The following is a 19,302-nucleotide window of genomic DNA, read 5'->3' on the forward strand; positions in this document are numbered from 1 at the left end:
TTCTCTAGGCAGATTCCTCCAGAGCTTCTGGCCACACACACACACACACACACACACACACATCGCTCTATGATTCGGCTGTTGATTTAAATTCCTCAGTTTTTATCCCCCAACCCGAATCCTGCTGCTCCTACAAGCTCTACAGCAGCCAGTACCATCTTCCTAGACTCTCTCCTTCAGGGGATTGCTCAGCTTCCATCACACCTGTGATTTCTACACAGCTGCACCAGTAAGTCCAAGCAAGAGAGACTCCCCTTGGCCATTGACTTCCCCGTTGGGCAAAGATTCCACAGGACTAATATGATTTGCCAGCATGGTAATAACCTTCCTTCCAGACCACGCTCTGGGGCCCAGAATCCTTGGCTCCAAATGTCCACCCAACGAATTTCAGGACCTTTAGGCCTTTTTTCAGGCAGACAACATCACAAGTATGTACACTCGAGGCCCAAGGCCAAAAGAAGCTGTCTAGACATATGGGCCAGGGTGTTCACAAAAATATGCATGGTCCTTCAAGATGTAGACAGAGGGAGGAAGTGGGGAAAAAGCAGGAGCAGCCATTGGGTAGAGCCAGCTCTCCTACCTTGGCCCCAATTGGGCCACTCTGCTTTCACCATTGGGTCGAAGCATAATGCTCAGGTCATTTGGCACACTCTCCAGCTAAACCTGTAAGTATACTTCACTTTAGAGTAACACACAAAATGAGCAGAATGGGAAAAGGGTTCTTAATGTTAGTGATAAGAGTTAACGGGGCCAGCGCCGTAGCTCACTAGGATAATCCTCTGCCTGCAGCGCTGGCACCCCAGGTTCTAGTCCCGGTTGGGGCGCCGGTTCTGTCCCGGTTGCTCCTCTTCCTGTCTGGCTCTCTGCTGTGGCCCGGGAAGGCAGTGGAGGATGGCCCAAGTGCTTGGGCCCTGCACCCACATGGGAGACCAGGAGGAAGCACTTGGCTCCTGGCTTTGGATTGGTGCAGTGCACGGGCCATAGCGGTCATTTGGGAGGTGAACCAATGGAAAGGAAGACCTTTCTCTCTGTCTCTCTCTCTCACTAACTCTGCCTGTCAAAAAAAAAAAAAATAGTTAACAAGCATGATGAGCTGCATTCTCGAGAGACACAATTTCATTCAACCCTAACACAAGCAAACTTCAAAAAGCTCATGGGAAACGGAGGGATAAGTTTATTTTGCTGCAAAACTTTTTTGAAATCCTTACATGGTTTTCTCTTTAGATACATTTTTCCATGAACTTCTTGAAGGCTTCTGATTACATCCAGTGGGGTTTCATTGTCCCTTTAAAAATTAGGAAACCAAAGCTCAGAAAAAGCTAAATTTTTGCTACATTCTCATAGTAGGACAGTGTCTTTATGACTCCACAGTATACTCTAGCTTCACTCCACCTACACATATCCATCCATGTCAACCGTTCTTTAAGAGTAAGCGATGGATAGGGAGTCACTGTGAGTCACTTGCTAGCAACCAAAAAATTAGTGCAAGAGGTAGTGCTACAGAGCCTGATCTTCATGGGCTGAGAAGCAGATTTGACAGACCTACCTGATAGCACAAAAAACCTGCTCTTCCATTATTAATATCAGTGATTCTATCCACAGGGTGAGGAAATGTGCATATGGTTGATTTTGGGGAGTGGGAGAGAGTTCCAAAGAGCCTGGTAAATGCTGACATTACAAATCTGAGCAATTTTTTCAATTGTCTTTCTTGCTAAATGCACTACTTCTCATATGTGCCCTGGAACTTAATGGAGAACTCTTGTTCGTGGCATACAGTTAGTGAATATGAAATGAAACAATATATCTCCCTTTGGCAGGTGGAATTTCTGAAGAACAGACATTATACACACGTTAGGTGATAAGGTGTTAAGAAATGTAGTCTAGTGTCTTGTGCCTGATGGGACCCAGAGAGCACCAGAGACTTAGTAATCAGAGAACTGAGACTAGAAGCACCCAGGCTTGCTGCCTGCCCACCCGTGTGTTCTTTCTGTAGTATGAAATTCAGTTTATGGATGAGAATACCATTTGTGCACATATATTTTTAAAATAATATTAAAGTGAAATAAAATTTGGTAGGTACGGGTACCATTCCTATATCAGGGGACTAGGTGCATATATTGTATACAAAAGAGAAGTAAATATAAACACTAGATCTTCAATGAGCTCAGGCTCCCCGATTCTCCTCTACGGAATTTTGAAATTTGTTGCTATAAAAAAACCTCCCAAATATTTTATAATACAAAATGCTAATAAATGCTTGGTCAAGGTAGGGGATTTAAATGCATACCACTGTCCAAAGCTTTATTACCAAGTTTAATGGAACCTAGTAAGGCTTAAGGACATTATGTTTATCTGAATCAATAAAGATTCAAGAAGATGACTTGAAAGGTGGGAATCAAGTGGAGAAAATTCTTGTATGTTCTCAGTATTCTGAAATGCATATGGTTTTATCCAGTCAAAAGGTAAATAGCATGGAACTTACCAGAAAAAAAAAATTAAGTACATACACTGGTTGTGTCCAACTATCGATGTAGCAAAGGGAATTAAAAAGAAGCAACACTCCTTTAAAAAGACATTTTCATCTGAAAACAGAGAAAAAATAGGTGGCATTTTAAAAACAGTAAACCATGTGAGAAACCACAGTGGGAAAAATGGTTTTTAAATCCATGTGTGTGAAGAGGTTACTCATATTAAATAGGTCAAGGGAAGGAATTTATTATCTTTCTGTAAAGGTAATCTTATTACAAATAAATGTATTGAAATTTATTTGATTTCGGTTATTTTTTGAAATATCTGAAAATCCTAAAACGTACCTGCACATTTTGGCACATGAGGCTAATTTTTGATTTAACAAGTGTTAATCGAGTCCAGCTGTTCAAAGTAACTTCCTTAGGCGTTTCTGTAAACACATCGCACACTCAGCCACGTCTGGCACAAGTGTCAATGTTTCTTTAATTTTAAAAGCAGCCCATATAAAGAAGTTATTTACTAGAAACAACTCTTCCCTGCCACACACACACACACACACACACGCGCGCGCGCGCGCGCGCGAGAAAACCAGCCTCCACACCCTTGCGCAGTTTGCCGCAGGGTAATACGGTAACAGCAGGAGATTACGGTACTAGCTGGGCTACAGCCTGTGTTACGTCAGCGAGAGCTGCAAAGTTGCTCGCCGTTCTTTTCTGGTGTCAGGGAGCTGAATATTAAAAGGGTCATAGTGGAGTTATTGGTTGGCTGCATTTTTTTTCTTCTCTTTTCACTCTTTATTTTTAAATGCCCAGGTGAAGTACGAGACAGTGAGCCAGGAGCTTAACGACATCGGGGGTGAGTCAGCGGGTGCACAAGCCCTAGGATTTGGTTCCTCCGAAGAGGGTCCCCTCACCCCCAAACGAAGAGGCGACAGGAGGCTCCTGGGACTGAAGCTGCGGCCGCTCGCCCACCGCGCGCCGACGGGTGGCTGCGCATCCGCGCTTCAGGTGAGTGCGCTGCGGCGCAGGGAGCTGGGAGCTGGCACCCCGCAGGGCCCGGGGGGGCTGAGGTCAGACCGCCCCTGGGCTCCGAGAGGGCGGGAACCCTCACCGGCCGCCAGCGCCTCTCGCTCTCCTCACCGGCTCTGCCGCTCCAGCACCGGTACCCAACCCCCGTTCGCATTATGTATTCTGGAAAGTTACTTCTGGTGAACAAGTGTCTTTTTAAGCCTGAGTGAATCGCCCCGAGGTGAGAGAGAACGGTTGGTTGCAGGGGCTTGCTTTTAGTACCACCAGGGAGGTCTTGCATTGGGGAGCTTCACCCTGGTCTTTGCATGGAAGCACGTGCCCCCGCCCCGCACTCCGGCCGGGGATCCTTGGCTCTGTGTGCCGTTGTGAAAACTCCGGTTTCTGACGCAAATTGTGGCCTCCCCAACCCAGAAAATCCGTGGCGTCCCCTGTCCGCCGGCACGCGAGCTTGCTGCTTCCGCAGTGACCGCCACGTGCGAAGCCCCTTCCGCACACACGCACCCTGCACCCACCGGGCTTCCCAGAAGCCGGGGTGTGGCTCGCGGCTCGCGCCCCGGGGGACGGCCCGCCCTGTGGCTTGGAGACCCATTCTGGACAGACCCAGGTAGCGCTCAGCTCCGCACCCGCTCGGCTTCGCTCGGGAGGGCCGGTTCACAAGCCCGCGCGCTCTGCACACCCAAGTGCAAATTCCTCGGGCGGGAGCGTGCGCGTGGCACAGGCCCTGCGGTCCCGAGTCACAGCGGTCGCCTCCCCCAGGTGACTGCGATGCAACCTGTTCAAATGACAGCCGGCTAAACCCTCCGGATTCCACCCGCTGGGCTCGGTGCAGCACGCACTCCAGCCGTGCTCTGAGCCTTGAAGGGTTTCGGGGATTGTTGTTTTCTTTTTCTTTCTTCTGTTTTTGGCTTCGGATCTTGAACTTGGTTCCGAGGCGGCGAGGCGGAGCGCGCGGGGGCGGGTTCCCAGCGCCCGGCGCGGCACGCAATCCCCTCCCGCGTAACCCTCGGCAAGGCTGCTCCAAGCCTCTGGTGCACCGCAGAGTTGGCGGGTCTCGAGACTGGGGTCCCCCTGCCCGCCCGGCTCTGCGCGACCCCGCTCCCTGGGCGCCTGGGTCACCATCCGCCTTCCTCTTTGCGCTCTTGCAGGAGGCCACCGGCAAACGCCGCCCGGAGCCGCCTGGGTCTAGACAAGGATTGCACACCCATATTCACCGGCCCTCGAGCCAAAAGCTGGAGCCAGCGCGAGCCCGCAGAGGGACGGACCAGCCGTGGGTAACTGCGGGCGGGGAGCCGAGCGCACGCGCCACGGCCGCTGCCTTTGTGCGTCGACGGCCGATCCGTGCTTGCCTGTGGGAAGACTGGCGCTGGAATTTTGAATTCCACATTTTGTGTACAATGCGCAGTCTTTTCCGCACCGAGGCGAATCAGACAGTGCAGAAAAGCGGACCCGCCTGGTTCTAGGACTGCGTTTTGGCAGCGAGTCGCCTGGAGCTTCACGCACTGCCACGAGTAGGGAGGGGCTCGGGGGCCCCCGGGAGAGCGCAGCAGGTGGAGAGAGTCTCGGGGCTGCCCCGCGCGGCCCCAGCCATGCCGCTGGTAATGGCCGGCACCTTAGCGTGGCCCTCCGAGGGTTCCCAGGACCGGCCCGGATTGTTTCCCACCCGCGCGTTCTCTCTCGCCGCCAGCCAGGCCCAGCTGGCAAGGCTCTCCCGCGCCGAGACCTTCTGACTCCCTGGTTCCCGCCTCCGCCCCCGCGCGAGGGTGGCCCGAGAGAGCCGGAGCTCGCCCGGCCCCGGCCGGGACCATGGTGTTTCTCTCTGGAAATGCTTCCGACAGCTCCAACTGCACCCACCCGCCGGCACCGGTGAACATTTCCAAAGCCATTCTGCTCGGAGTGATCTTGGGGGGCCTCATCCTTTTCGGGGTGCTGGGGAACATCCTGGTGATCCTCTCCGTGGCTTGTCACCGGCACCTGCACTCGGTTACCCACTACTACATCGTCAACCTGGCCGTGGCCGACCTCCTGCTCACCTCCACGGTGCTGCCTTTCTCCGCCATCTTCGAGATCCTGGGCTACTGGGCCTTCGGCAGAGTGTTCTGCAATATCTGGGCGGCGGTGGACGTCCTGTGCTGCACCGCGTCCATCATAAGCCTCTGCGTGATCTCCATCGACCGCTACATCGGCGTGAGCTACCCGCTGCGCTACCCCACCATCGTCACCCAGCGCAGAGGCCTCCGGGCTCTGCTCTGCGTCTGGGCCTTCTCCCTGGTCATCTCCGTCGGGCCCCTGTTCGGCTGGAGGCAGCCGGCCCCGGACGACGAGACCATCTGCCAGATCAACGAGGAGCCGGGCTACGTGCTCTTCTCGGCCCTGGGCTCCTTCTACGTGCCTCTGACCATCATCTTGGCCATGTACTGCCGGGTCTACGTGGTGGCCAAGAGGGAGAGCCGGGGCCTCAAGTCCGGCCTCAAGACCGACAAATCCGACTCGGAGCAAGTGACGCTCCGCATCCACCGGAAAAATGCTCCCGCCGGAGGCAGCGGGGTGGCCAGCGCCAAAAACAAGACGCACTTCTCCGTGAGGCTCCTCAAGTTTTCCCGGGAGAAGAAAGCGGCCAAAACGCTGGGCATCGTGGTCGGCTGCTTCGTCCTCTGCTGGCTGCCCTTCTTCTTGGTGATGCCCATCGGTAAGTCCCTCCCGCAGCTCCTCTTACCATTCAGGGGTCTTCATCCCCCACCCCACCCCCAGGCCCAGCCCCCACCCTGGTTACTCCAGACTCTCTGTCTGGGTAGAAGGGGCAGGATCCGCGCTTCAAAGAGCAGAGTTCCCAGGGCATTCCCAAAGGCTCCCTGGTGGAAACGTGAATTTTCATTCTCTTTCTCCTGCAGTCTCATTTACATTAGGTCCTAGGGCACCTTTCCAGCTACTCTAAAGTGGCTTCCAAGGGATGCAGATTAATTGGTCTCCTTTATGAGAATCTCGACTTTTCTTAAAGCCTTTAAGCCTGTAGTTAATTTAAATACATCCGCCCTCTTTCGAGTCTCCAGGAGTCTCCAACAAGAACTCAGGCCGCTGTGGAATGCGGCTTCCACTCTGCTAAGGAATGGGAATGCAAATTCTCTTGGCCTGAAAACAAACACGATGCTTATTCTGGACAAAAGTGTGGTTTCATTATTACATTAGATTATTCACAAAGGTTGGTTATAATGGTCTGCTTATGCTCTGTATCTGTGTTAACTCTATTTTCTGAATTTATCATGAAGAGTGGTATGGTGAACCACTTGCAGGGGTGGGGGGTGATGCTTTCATGTCCAATTTAAGCCTTAAAGAATTCATCATAGTGTTTCTGATAAGTAAATACTTATTCCTTTACTTTAATAGTAAGTAATAAGCCAAATGTTATCTTTAGCCAAAGTCATCCAGGAAGCTGCAGATGACATTGCTTGTAAATAATACAATGATGTTAACAATCCAATTTTTGCAGATGCTAAACTAGCTGTTGTCAAAATTAATCAGCTCTATAAGTATCAACAGGCTGATACACTTGGAATAGTCATCTGTCTCTGAAAGGTCTTCAATGGGATCCCAAAATGGTTGTTTGCTATTTTTAGTTTGTGACATCAAATATAGACTCACACACTGGCTATTTACTAACTCTAAGAAATAAAAAGTAGTGGTAAAAATTAATAAAATGCTTTGGGTGCTTTAGAGCCAAATTTAAATGGCATGTACTTACAATGCCTCAATTTGCAACCCTGTGTCATAAACAGCAGCCATTATTTTTTGAGTGCCAGCCATGTTCCAGACATTTTACTGGGCTTTTTTATTTCATTAGTCTTCTCAGCAGCTCCATGCATTATTATCATGAATTCACAAGTCGGGGGAAGGGATTCTTCAGGTCCTAAAACCATAGCCACCAGTCTCACAAAGCTATTTAAATCAAAATTAAAATTAAACAATATTAATATATAGTTCCTCAGTCTCATTAGCCACATTTGAAGCGCTCAATAGCTATGCATTGGCCAGTGGCTACTGTTTTGGACAGCAGAGATGTAGAGCATTTCTGTCATTGCAGAAATTTCTATCCAACAGCGCTGCTGGAGAAGCAGTCTGCCACCTGGCCTTCGTTGTGCCCGCCCATCAGTATTACTTACTGGGCTCCTGGAAGTGCATCACAGTTTTGAGTTTATCAAAATAACACTTTTTACCTACTTACCTACTTCCTGCATTCCACTCTTTACTGTCTTTTGAACTTGGCACATTTATTCATTCGCACGCTCACGCATCAGATATTCATTGAACAGCTGTTTCAGACACTTAGAATGGACAAGGCAGAAAAATTCTTGCCCATGGGAAGTTTGCGTTCTCTTGGAAGAGATAGACATAGACCAGTAAATATATCCTGAAAGGTCAAGGACAAACAGGCAGGATATAAAAAGCCAACAGAGTAAGAGCACAGAGAGTGACAAGCATGATGGGGTGGGTGGAAAGGAAAGTCCTGTCTAGAAGTAGTTTTGAGCAGTATTTGATGTGGAGAGCAAGGTTTGCGAGGTTTGGGAGGAAGAGATTTCAGGCACAAAGAACAGCAAAGATAGGAAAGAGCTAGACTTGTTCAAGGAAGAGCAAAGAGGGCATTGTGGCTGAGCTACGGATACCAAAGGGGAAGACAAGTTCAAAGACAGCTTAGGAAGACGGGATCAAAATTACATGAGGTCTTGTAGGCCAATGTGAAGTGCACTTAATATTCTAATTGTGTTGAGATGCCATTGGAGGGTTCTTAGCAGGTGAGTGGCTAGCCCCCTTCATGATTCTAAAGGGTCATTCTGGTTGTTGGGTGGAGAGTGGGATATAGGGGGGACAAAAATGGAAGCAGGGAGTCCAGTTAAAGCAGAGGAGAGAAAGATCATGATGCTTTGGATTTAGTTGGGACAGGTGGCGGTGGTGAGGGTGATAATACTAAGCACTTATTTTAAAGACAGAGCTGACAAGTTTGACATAGGATGTGAGAAAGAGAGAAGAATTAATAATTTCTAGGTTTGGTGGCTGAGTAACTGGGAAAATGGTAGTGCATCTTACTGAAATTGGAAGAGCCAGGATGATACAGCTGGAAAAGGCTGGAGGGGTGGGATTTAGAATTTATTCCATTTACAATATGTTGAAAAGTCTTCCAAACATCTAAGTGGAGATGCCAAGTAGACAGATTTATGAATTTCTAGCTTGGAGGAAGGGTGAGCTGTGGATAAGCTTGGGACACATCAACATATTTAAAGCCACAGGAAGGGAAAGACCTACAAGAGAGAGGGTATTAAGAGAAAAGAAGATACTAAGAGAAAAGAACTGAGCCTTGAAGGCATTCTGATACAGCAAGGTAAAGGAAGAGAGTCAACCAGCAAAAGAGACTGGGAAGAGTGGCCTGGGAGAAAAGAAGAAATTCAAGAGTGTGGTGTCCCTGAGGCTGAAAGAAGACGTTTCAGGATGGCACAGGCAATCCAGTGTGTTCCATAGAGCTGCTAGATCAAGGAAGAGGAAGACGGAACCAACACTGGGTTTCCCGATAACCCGGTCCTTTGTGATAGGAGGAGGGCTTCAGTGGAGTGATGGGAAATAAAGCCTTATTATGTGCTTTCTAGAAAGAACAAAATCTGAAGGGGTGGAAACGGAAAGTTGGAAAGTGGAAAGTTTCATGAGAAACTTTGCTAGAGTAGAGCTGGGTAGTAGACTGTAGCTGGAGGGAACCAAGAAATTGTCAAAGGTAGGGGTTGTGACGTCATGTTTATGTTCTGATGAGAGTGATAGGATAGAGAGAAACACGCATGGCTTAGGCAGAGCAGTGATGGAATTCAATGCATAAGTGGAGGCTGGGAAGTGAAAGGGAAGGCTAAATACCTGAGCACTGAGACAAGTAGATATAAGGAAGACAGATAGAGATGTGGTGGAATATTCTTTACATCTGCAGTGAAATAACAAGCAAGATTGTCAGCTAACAGCGAGGAAGGATTAGAGAATGTTGAACATTTGGAGAGCAAAAGGATGTGAAATATTCATCTCTGAGAGCAGGACAATGAATGTATTATGGAAATGTAGTAGTCATCAAGAAGTCTTGAGGGCCTATTTGATACTTATGGTCATAAATTTGAAGTAGAACATTCAAGAAGGTTGTGTATTGCTTTCCAACAGCTTAGTAACTGAGAGATGCCAGCGCATGATGACAGACTCTTGAGTTCTGGGAAACATGATGAAGAGGGGCTGTTTGTGAAGGGAAACAGATTGGGTCAGCGATCAGGGGACATGCAGAGCCTAGGGTGTAAAGGAACCTGAGGATGGCAGGTGACCTGAGCGTCTGAGACTTGTGGTGGTGACAGGAGCTACACAAGGAGATGAGCCCCTCGGGCCTGGAGCCTGGTATCCTGAAGGGAAGGGGGGCGCTCTGGTCTAAGTACAGCCTCCTCTTGTGTCTGTGCTTTTGGGGGAGATGGTAATGATGATCCGAACAAGTTGTGGTGAGACAGTAGCACTCAGAATCACTGGGATTCCTTGAAATGCTAATAAAAATGGTATGGCAGAGGGAGGCTGAAAATTCTCATTAACGGTGGCTGAGGAGGCTGCTCACTAGAACAAAGGATCCCTACATCCACCAATCTGTGGTCTGCAATTTCTTCTTGACACCAGCTGAGTAAGAAACTATCCCTCCTAGAATGTACTGACCACAAAATAAGTATCCGACACCAAGTGTGAATTCGATGAATAAAGCATGTTGCTTGCCTTGGAGAGGCTGACACTGTAGTTAAGGAGACAAATTGTGAACAATTAATACAAGTCTAAACAATTAATACAAGCCTCAATGTGGAATTATTACAATGCCAAGAAATATAGCAGTTTTCTGTATCTGGAGAACAGTGCAGAAGCTTCTAGAAGTACTGCTATTGACTGAACAATGACTTAAAGAAGGCACTACTTCTGCTTGGTCATCAGTGAGATGTTATTTGTTTTTATTAAAAATCTTAAGTACATTTTTCATGCAAAATGCGAACAGAAAAATAAGCATGCCATTTTATTATCATACACAAGGAACATAAACTCCTAAGTGTGACAGGTGCTCTTTTGGGAAGAAGAGGGTTTCAGTCTGTCTTAAGATATCAAAGAGCAAAGGAATTAGAAACTAAAGCCAGGGCAGGGATGAGTGTAATATACGAGGCTGAGGTAAATGCCCACATATGATAGGAATCAACCCAGGAAATTAAGGTGAGTGGACTCTCTCATTGCCTAAGATCCCACTTCTATATATTTTTTAAAGATTTTATTTATTTATTTATTTGAGAGGTAGAGTTACAGACAGTGAGAGGAAGAGACAGAGAGAAAGGTCTTCCTTCCATTGATTCACTCCCCTAATGGCCGCAACAGCCGGAACTTCCCCGATCCAAAGCCAGGAGCCAGGAGCCTCTTCTTGGTCTCCCATGCGGATGCAGGGGCCCAAGCACTTAGGCCATCTTCTACTGCTTTCCCAGGCCACAGCAGAGAGCTGGATTGGAAGAGGAGCAGCCAGGACTAGAACCAGCGCCCATATGGAATGCTGGCGCCGCAGGCGGAGGATTAGCCAAGTGAGCCAGGGCGCCGGCCCCCCACGTCCATATTGTGAGAAGACTGTCTCCTTAAGTGCCGTCACACTTTCCTTTTTCCCAAGCTCCTCTCCACCGAGGCTGGGTGCCTGCCGGATTGAAGAGTGTGGCTGCAGATAGGAATCTCACTTGTCTGTTCCCATATCTAAATTTTGCTAGTCTTGTTTCCTTTCTTCATCCAAAATGGTTGCTTGGAACTCAGAGCCCTCTCAGCTGAAAGAGGTCACACTTGAGGTTGTTATCAGTCATTCATACCTTGGAGTGAATGCTTTTACAAATAAGTTTTGCATGGAGATGGATAAAGAAAATGAAAGTGTTAGCCTTCAACATGTGGAAGAGAAGGAAAAATGAAAACTGTGTCCCCCAGGAAAACTCTTATACCTGAAGCCTGTGCATGGGCCTCACCTATTCCATCCCATCACCCAGATCCACTACCTCCAGAGGCAGTGTGCTGATTGGGAACCGTATTGGCCTGGAATTTAAACCCAGGCTTTCTTAATGATAGAACAGGGGATGTTACTCAGGTCAGCTACCTAGCACAGTACTTAGCAAGAGTAAATAGAATAAATGTTAATATCACCAGAATTCACATGATTCACAGACCATTACTGACATATGTCAATCAATATATGGATGTTGCCATGAAGGGTGGATATCATTGGAGGTCTGAGAAAGAGAGAGCATCCAAAGAAAGTGATGTAGCAGGCAACATTGATTGAACACATAATTATGTGTCTGAATTCTGGGACTGTTATCTGATTTCAATATAAAACCTAGCATTATTGTTGGACTTCAGCCATTGCTAGTCTGCCTGAGTCAAAGGAAGCAACATAGCAGAGTGACATGGCTCATGTGCAATCGAATATTCAGACTACATTTTTAAAAAGACTGGAGACAACCAGTGGTGGAGAGGGAGAATGTGTCCTTGGATGGGATGTTTGGGGAAGGTGGAGGTGACAAGGGCTTTTTGAAGGTAAAAGCAATGAAGCAGAAAATCATTCTTTTGCCAGAATTTCCCTGTGCATCTGCCCTGTGCCAGGCAGCTAAAGAATCACTGGAAATAAAAGCAAATCCTTGCCCTCATAGAACGGAAAATCTAATCAATTAAATACCAAGCAAAGTTTCAGATGGTGATATGTGAAACATGGCAAGGAAAAAGATCAGGACATATAAAGACATAGGAGTGACATAAGGGTGCTGACCCCTTGATTGATTCCCAAGGTAACTGGGGGTTAAGTGTTGCTCCACTCCAGGTACACAGAATCAGGACCCTGATTTTTTTTTTTTTTTTACAGGCAGAGTAGATAGTGAGAGAGAGAGAGACAGAGAGAAAGGTCTTCCTTTTGCCATTGCCGACCCTCCAATGGCCGCCACAGCCGGCGCGCTGCGGCCGGCGCACCGCACTGATCCGATGGCAGGAGCCAGGTGCTTCTCCTGGTCTCTCATGGGGTGCAGGGCCCAAGTACTTGGGCCATCCTCCACTGCACTCCCTGGCCACAGCAGAGAGCTGGCCTGGAAGAGGGGCAACCGGGACTAGAACCCGGTGTGCTGGCACCGCTAGGTGGAAGATTAGCCTATTGAGCCGCGGCGCCGGCCCTCCTGATTTGTTTTTTAAATAGGTATTTATTCATTTGAAAAGCAGAGTTAGAGAGAGGCAGAGGCAGAAAGAGAGAGATAGGTCTTCCATCCTCTAGTTCACCCCCTAGATGGCCGCAACAGCCGGAGATGGCACCAATCGAAAACAGGAGCCTGGAGCTTCTTCCAGGTCTCCCACGCGGGTGCAGGGGCTTGGGCCATCTTCCACTGCTTTCCCAGGCCATAGCAGAGAGCTAGGTCGGAAGTGGAGCAGCTGGGACTTGAACCAGTGCCCATGTGGGATGCTGGCACTGCAGGCGGCGGCTCCACCTACTGTGCCACAGTGCTGGCCCCAGGACCCTGATTTTTAAAGCAACATTGACCTCTTAGTGATTTTGGTGTGAGGGGAATCCAATAGCCATTAGAATTTATTGCAAGATGAGAGGCCAGGTTTTCAGTTACTTTTATTGCACAGCAAACCATCTTAAAGCAATAGCATCTTATGACTCAAAAGTCAGTGCCCCCAGCTCATCTGGCAGTCAGGGTTGACTATCAATCCTGATGGCTTCTCTTCATCCAGTGGTTTCAATCAGTGTTTTTTTTTTTAAGATTTATTTTATTTATTTGAAAGACAGAGTTACAGAGAGACGTAGAAACAGAGAGAGGGAGGTTTTTCCATCCGCTGGTTCACTCCCCAGACGGCCCCAATGGCTGGAGCTGCACCAATCCAAAGCCAGGAGCCAGGAGCTTCTTCCAGGTCTCCCATGCGGGTGCAGGGGCCCAAGGACTTGGGCCATCTTCTACTACTTTCCCAGGCCATAGCAGAGAGCTGAATCAGAAGAGGAGCAGGTGGGACTAGAACTGGTGCCCATGTGGGATGCAGGCACTTCAGCCCAGGGCTTTAACCCGCTGCGCCACAGCGCTGGCCCCTTAAATCAGTTTTTGTGTAGCATAACAGTTCTTTCCAAGATAGCCAAGGCAGAACTTGCCAGGCCTTTGAAGAGCTGAGCCTACAACTGGCCTCACATCACAGCTGCCTCATTCTGTGGTCAGAGCAAGTCATGAGTTCATGCTACTTTCAAGGGGAAGGAAAACAACTTCACCTCTTGATGGGGGAGCAGCAGGTGCAGAGGGGGTTGGGGAATTGTTGTGGTCCTCTTGTGGACTACTGACCTCCCAAGCATGTCAAGCAACAGTTCTCCTTCATCCATCAGTTATATCCAGAACTTCCCTTGTGCTGGGCTTTATGCAATGTCCTGAGTAGAAACAGTCAGCATTCTTGACTCCCAGTCTCCGGAGGGAGATAGACATGGATCAGACAACCACATAAAACAACCCAGAACTGTGTACGGTGCCATGAAGAGCCTAGATATGGTGCCTTGAAAACTTACACTGTGGATAAGGGTAGTGCAGAACAAGAGAGGTCAGAAAATCTTGCTTGACCTCTGAGCCAAGATCAGTAGAATGAGTAGGAGTTTCATGGTTCAAAGGGGAAAGTGTGCAAAGGCTCTTGTCAGGGCCAACCTGATGTCCATGAGAATTCTGTAGAAAACCACTGTGGCCAGAGCTGAGAAGACAAGAGATAACTGGTGTCAGATGAAGCTGGAAACAGGGGGACCAGACTAAACAAGCCCAGCTAGTCATTTTACATGGTTTTGTTTTCATCCGAGGACTGAGAAGCAGGGATGACGTAGTCCAGCTTATACTTCCAACTGTCAAAGGTTTAGTGGGAAGGAAGACTGTGGATAGGAGAGTTGGGAGGTTTTTCCATAGGACAGGATGGGAGACCTCAGGCCAAGGACGAGCCTTTTTACATGTCATTTGGAAATACTTATTTCTGTGAACCAGAGCATGGCTCTGGAATGCCTCTTCTGTCATTGCCTTCCGAGTTTAGATTTACGAGAAAACTGTGCCTATGATCACAAATAGTATAATGATATTTGGCTTTAAATTAATTTTGGCTCTTTCCACCAGACAAGTCTGTCAATGAAGATTTATTGTCATATGCAGAAGAATGTGCTGCAGGCTCCAAAGACATTGACAGTGAATTCTAACAATGCTTTGAACAATAGCTGACTCAAGTCAGGCTGCAGGCAGGCAAGTTACTGCTTTGAAGGCAGGATAACCCCCAAGTCACTTAATAACAAAGTTATTGCTCTCTTCTGTTACTTCATAGTTTTATGGTAGGTTGGAGGACAGCTGTCAATGGCAGTTTGTCTAATACTTTTATTGTGTTTTAGCCCCACTATCTGGCTTATCACCTTGAACTTGCATAATGGTTTTTCACTTTTACATTTTGTGTATCTTTACTATTTGAACCTTTCTTTCCACGTTTTTATTAATCATTTCTATTTCTTTTGTGGACTTGCCTGTCTATATTTTTGGGCCTCATTTTCAACAGTGGTTTTTCTACTCCTCCTTTATCTGTAGGCTCATTTTATCCATTGAAGATATTAATCACTACCTATCATCATTACTGGGTTGCCCAACTTCTCAGGCTATATTCAGTTGTGCCAAGAAAACATAACTTCTTTATTTCCCCACAACTGATATGATCTTTCTCACAGACTTTTATGAAAACATCACACACACACACACACACACACACACACACACCCTTTTAGCTAAATCCAGTAAACTCAGTCAGATCCAATAATTTATGCGTCACTTTTACATACTCGGCCTCTTTTTGTACAACTCAAGTCTTAGTCCAGACAGGCTGCTAATTTATGAACAATAGAAACATTTCTTGCAGTGTTGGGGGCTAGGAAGTCCAAGATGAAGGCCATGGCAGACTAGTATCTGGTGAAGGTGAGGGCCCACGGACTAATGCACAGATGACGCCTCTAGCTGGATGCTTCAGTGGTGGGAGAGGCAAGGCAGATCGCTGGGTCTCTTAATCTCCTCCTAAAGTGCATCTCCTAAGACTACCAAGTGAGAGTTAGGGTTTCAATATCAGCATTTTGAAGGAACTCAAACGTTCTGATCATAGCGCCTGGCCTCTCAGAATGGTTCTCCAAGGTGTTGCCCAGACCAAGGAGACTGCATAACCTCAGGAAGTCAAAGGGGGTAGAAAATTCGGGCCCTAGTTGTGTTGTTGTTGTTTAGTTTGCTTTTTCTTTCTTTCTTTCTTTTTTAGTGTACTACAGTGGGGAGATCGGTTTAGTCTAGTGATTGGACCACTCTCACCCCCATCCTTTATGCTGTTTTTTTCTTTTTCATTTTTACTGATTTATTTTCATTTTACTTGAAAGGGGAGAGGGGAGAAAGAAAGACACACACACATACACACACACACACACACACAGTGGGGGAGGGAGGGTAGAGAGAGAGAGATACAGGGTCTTCCATCTGCTGGTTCACTCTGCAAATTCTTGCAACAGCCAGTGCTGGGCCAAGAGCCCAGAATTCCACCCAGGTCTCCCACGTGGGTGGCAGGGACACAAGTACTTGAGCCATCACCTGCTACATTCCAACAAGAAGCTGAATAAGTAGAGTATCTGGGACTTGATCCAGGCACACTGATACAAAATGTGGGCATCCCAAGCAGAAATTCAGTCCACTATGTTAAACACTCACCACCACCACCACCACCACCACCACCCTCAACCATGCTGTTGTCTCCTGACAGATCTGAAGCCACTCACCCATGGACCATTGTGACCACCTGATGACCAGCCACACTTAGCTTTTACAGCAACTGTGGCCCTTGGTTCTTGGTTTGAGTGGCACCTGCTCTGTTGTCATTGGACACCTTGTTCCTACAGCATCCATGAACACCTTTGACAACCTCTTGAGCCAAATTCTGGGTAATATTTCCATCCCAGTCTCAGAGCATGGAGAACCCTCTGAGTTCCTTTCACACTGCATAGAGGAGGTAAGCCAGCCATGCTCTCTGTCCACTACGCTGGCTTCTACTTTTAACAGGTAGTGGAGCCCCTAGGGGAAGGACTGCTTTCTCCTGGACATCCTAAATGGACAGCAGGAAAAAGAATCTCTGCCTTCAACTTCGTCGTTAGACATCTTCAGATGCCTCCACCTTCCATGCCGAGCGGGAAACGCAGGACCAATGTCCGCTGCCTCTCTCCACCTCCTCCTGCCCTGGTGTTTCCCAGGTCTTCCTGAGCACACTGAGATGTCTTTCCTCTGCCTTTTATGACTCAGTGAGGTGCTCCTCCTCCTTCCCAGGGTGGCATCCATCTTCTTTGGAATAGCAATGACAGGTGAAGGTAGACTGCAGGGAGACAGAGGCAGAGAGAGAGAGACTCACTAAAAAGGGAATAAAGAGGAATCTTTTAAAATAATATAATCCTTGTATATATTTAGCAATTACTTTTTTACATCTTATTGTTTTATGATTTTTACAAATATATAAAGATACAATATTTTGGGAGCTGGAGTTGTGAGAGTAGTGAGTTAAGCTACTGCTTCTAACACCAATATGCTGTAACCTGTCCTGGCTACTCCACTTCCAATCAAGCTTCCTGCTGCTGTACCTGGGAAGGTAGGAGAAGAGGGCCCAAGTTCTCGGGTGCCTGCCACCCACCCAGGAGATCTGGAAGGAGTTCCTGGCTCCTGGCTTCAGCTTGGCCCAGCCCCAACCATTATAGGCATTTGAGGAGTGAAACAGTGGATGGATGGAAATCTCTCTCTCTCTCTTTCTCTCTCTCTCTTTGTTCCTCTGTAACTGTATTTCAAATAAATAAGTAAATTTAAAAAATTTTTATAACATCTTTGTGTAGTTAAACAATTTAATTTGTGACTTTCTGGAATGTGCCTTCTTCAAGGATTCTTGGTGTGAACTTGCGCAGTGTCAGCCAGATAACCCCTGTTTCCTCCTCGCTCTCTGAGAGCATCACGTGTAACTTACCTGGAATTCATGTTGATGTTGTGGTTGACGAGGCTAACTGCACTTACTTTGAAATGCTTAGCCAGATAATCTCAAAAGATTTATTGAATAATCCATCATTTCCTGTCTTTTGTGGAAAACATTTGTTGTATTAAAATAATCTGGGATCTATTTTGGGTCTCCCACTTATGTTCCATTTATAAGTCTCTTCTCTAGCATTGGTGCCACAATATTTTAATGACCGCGGTTTCATCATACATTTTAATGTTTTTCAAATTAAGTCCTTGGGATGAATATTCTTTGTCAAAGTTTTCTTGTTTAGTCTTGTACATTCGTTTTTCCCAGAAACATCTGGACTCATTTTTCCATTCCATTTATTCCAGTACTACTTTTGGATCGTACACTTTACTTTTAATCACTCACTAACATCTGAGAAACTGGTTATAACGATGAAGTTAAGAAATACTACTTGAGTCTTTTGACATTAAAGAATGATATTGACTATTAGTTTTAGATTAATACACTTCATCATATCAAGGAAATATCTTTCTATAGTTTACAAGACTATACAGACCAAATTTAAAATGCATTTTATTCTATAATAAATGCTGCTTTTAAAATACTTGTCAGTACAATCTTTTTCATTGACTTAATCAATTTTATTTCATACTATTAACCTACCTATTTATTATTGCTTGATAAGGTAGCATTACTATTTTAATAGTACAGCAGTATAATAAATATTTTGCTTCTGGTTTGCACTTCCACTTCTATGTGAGATGAGTCTGTTGTTCTAGTGTACTGTTTCTGTCACATTTTGTTATCAGGTTTATGTTAGCTTCATAGAGCCAGTTGCAGCACTTTTCTTTTTTTTATCTGTATCAGTTTAAATAGCATAAGAATTATGTGTTCCTTGAAGGTTTAAAAAACTCGCCCATAAAACATGTGGGCACAGCTCCTTTTATGGGTGCAATTCTTTGAGAATGGTTTCTATTTCTTCCATGGATAGTGATCTATTCTGATTTGATAAACTGTTTTCTGATTTCCTATTTTACTTCTCATTGATGTTCATCTTTTTAACATGTATGTTTCCATATAAAGTTCTGTTACCTTTCATTACTTTGCTGCCTAGCTCATATCCCACATCATATACTTGTGATTTCTTTCTTTTTGTCCTCAATGAGACTTCCTGGAAGACTATTTTACCCGGTTTATTTGTTTGTTTGTTTCAAAGACTTTAGTCCTATAGTTATTAATCACTTTATTCTGCTTTCCAGTGCATTAATTTAATCTCCAGAAATGTCTGCTGCTTATTTTCTTGTTATATTTTACTTTTCTTTTTTTATTTTTATTTTTATGTTTATTTAATTTTATTTAATGAACATAAATTTCCAAAGTACAGCTTATGGATTACAATAGCTTCCCCCCACCATAACTTCCCTCCCACCCAGAGCACTCCCCTCTCCCACTCCCTCTCCCCTTCCATTCACATCAAGATTAATTTTCAATTCTCTTTATATACAGAAGATCAATTTAGCATACATTAAGTAAAGATTTCAACAGTTTGCACCCACACAGAAACACAAAGTGTAAAATACTATTTGAGTACTAGTTATAACATTAATTAAACACCTAAAAGTGATTGTGTATTAATTGCAGAGTTCAACCAATAGTTTTAAGTAGAACATAAAAAATACTAAAAGGGTAAAGTATTAAGTTCTTTTTTCTATTTTTTTGTTTGTTATATAGTTTTTTTGTTTAATAA

At 46.1% G+C, this 19,302-nt stretch overlaps 1 protein-coding gene and 1 long non-coding RNA gene across 12 annotated transcripts in view; one reads left to right on the forward strand and one right to left on the reverse strand.

The window, feature by feature from the left end:
- Window positions 1-3,337: 3,337 nt before the first annotated feature.
- Window positions 3,338-19,302, forward strand: part of ADRA1A (adrenoceptor alpha 1A) — a 126,770-nt gene continuing 110,805 nt past the window's right edge. For 7 of the 11 annotated variants that reach the window (XR_011386163.1, XR_007912541.2, XR_011386164.1 and 4 more), the window contains exons 1-2: window positions 3,338-3,476; window positions 4,643-6,183. Coding sequence is in view for 8 of the 11 variants with exons in the window: in XM_051828679.2 (XP_051684639.2) it covers window positions 5,301-6,183 (883 nt within the window). In the remaining 3 variants the exon portion in view is untranslated. Of the gene's footprint in view, window positions 3,477-3,584; window positions 3,718-3,964; window positions 4,102-4,642; window positions 6,184-11,002; window positions 17,392-19,302 lie in introns of those variants that run through there. The other 4 variants (XM_051828692.2, XM_051828658.2, XM_070067896.1 and 1 more) reach the window with 4 other exon arrangements.
- The window catches only part of LOC103345374 (uncharacterized), a 56,031-nt gene continuing 53,513 nt past the window's right edge, over window positions 16,785-19,302 (reverse strand). The window contains exon 4 of the long non-coding RNA XR_007918112.2: window positions 16,785-16,922. This is a non-coding gene — a long non-coding RNA (uncharacterized lncRNA). The remainder of the gene's footprint in view (window positions 16,923-19,302) is intronic.

This window comes from Oryctolagus cuniculus, chromosome 2, assembly GCF_964237555.1.
Source record: "Oryctolagus cuniculus chromosome 2, mOryCun1.1, whole genome shotgun sequence".
Classification (NCBI taxonomy): domain Eukaryota; kingdom Metazoa; phylum Chordata; class Mammalia; order Lagomorpha; family Leporidae; genus Oryctolagus; species Oryctolagus cuniculus.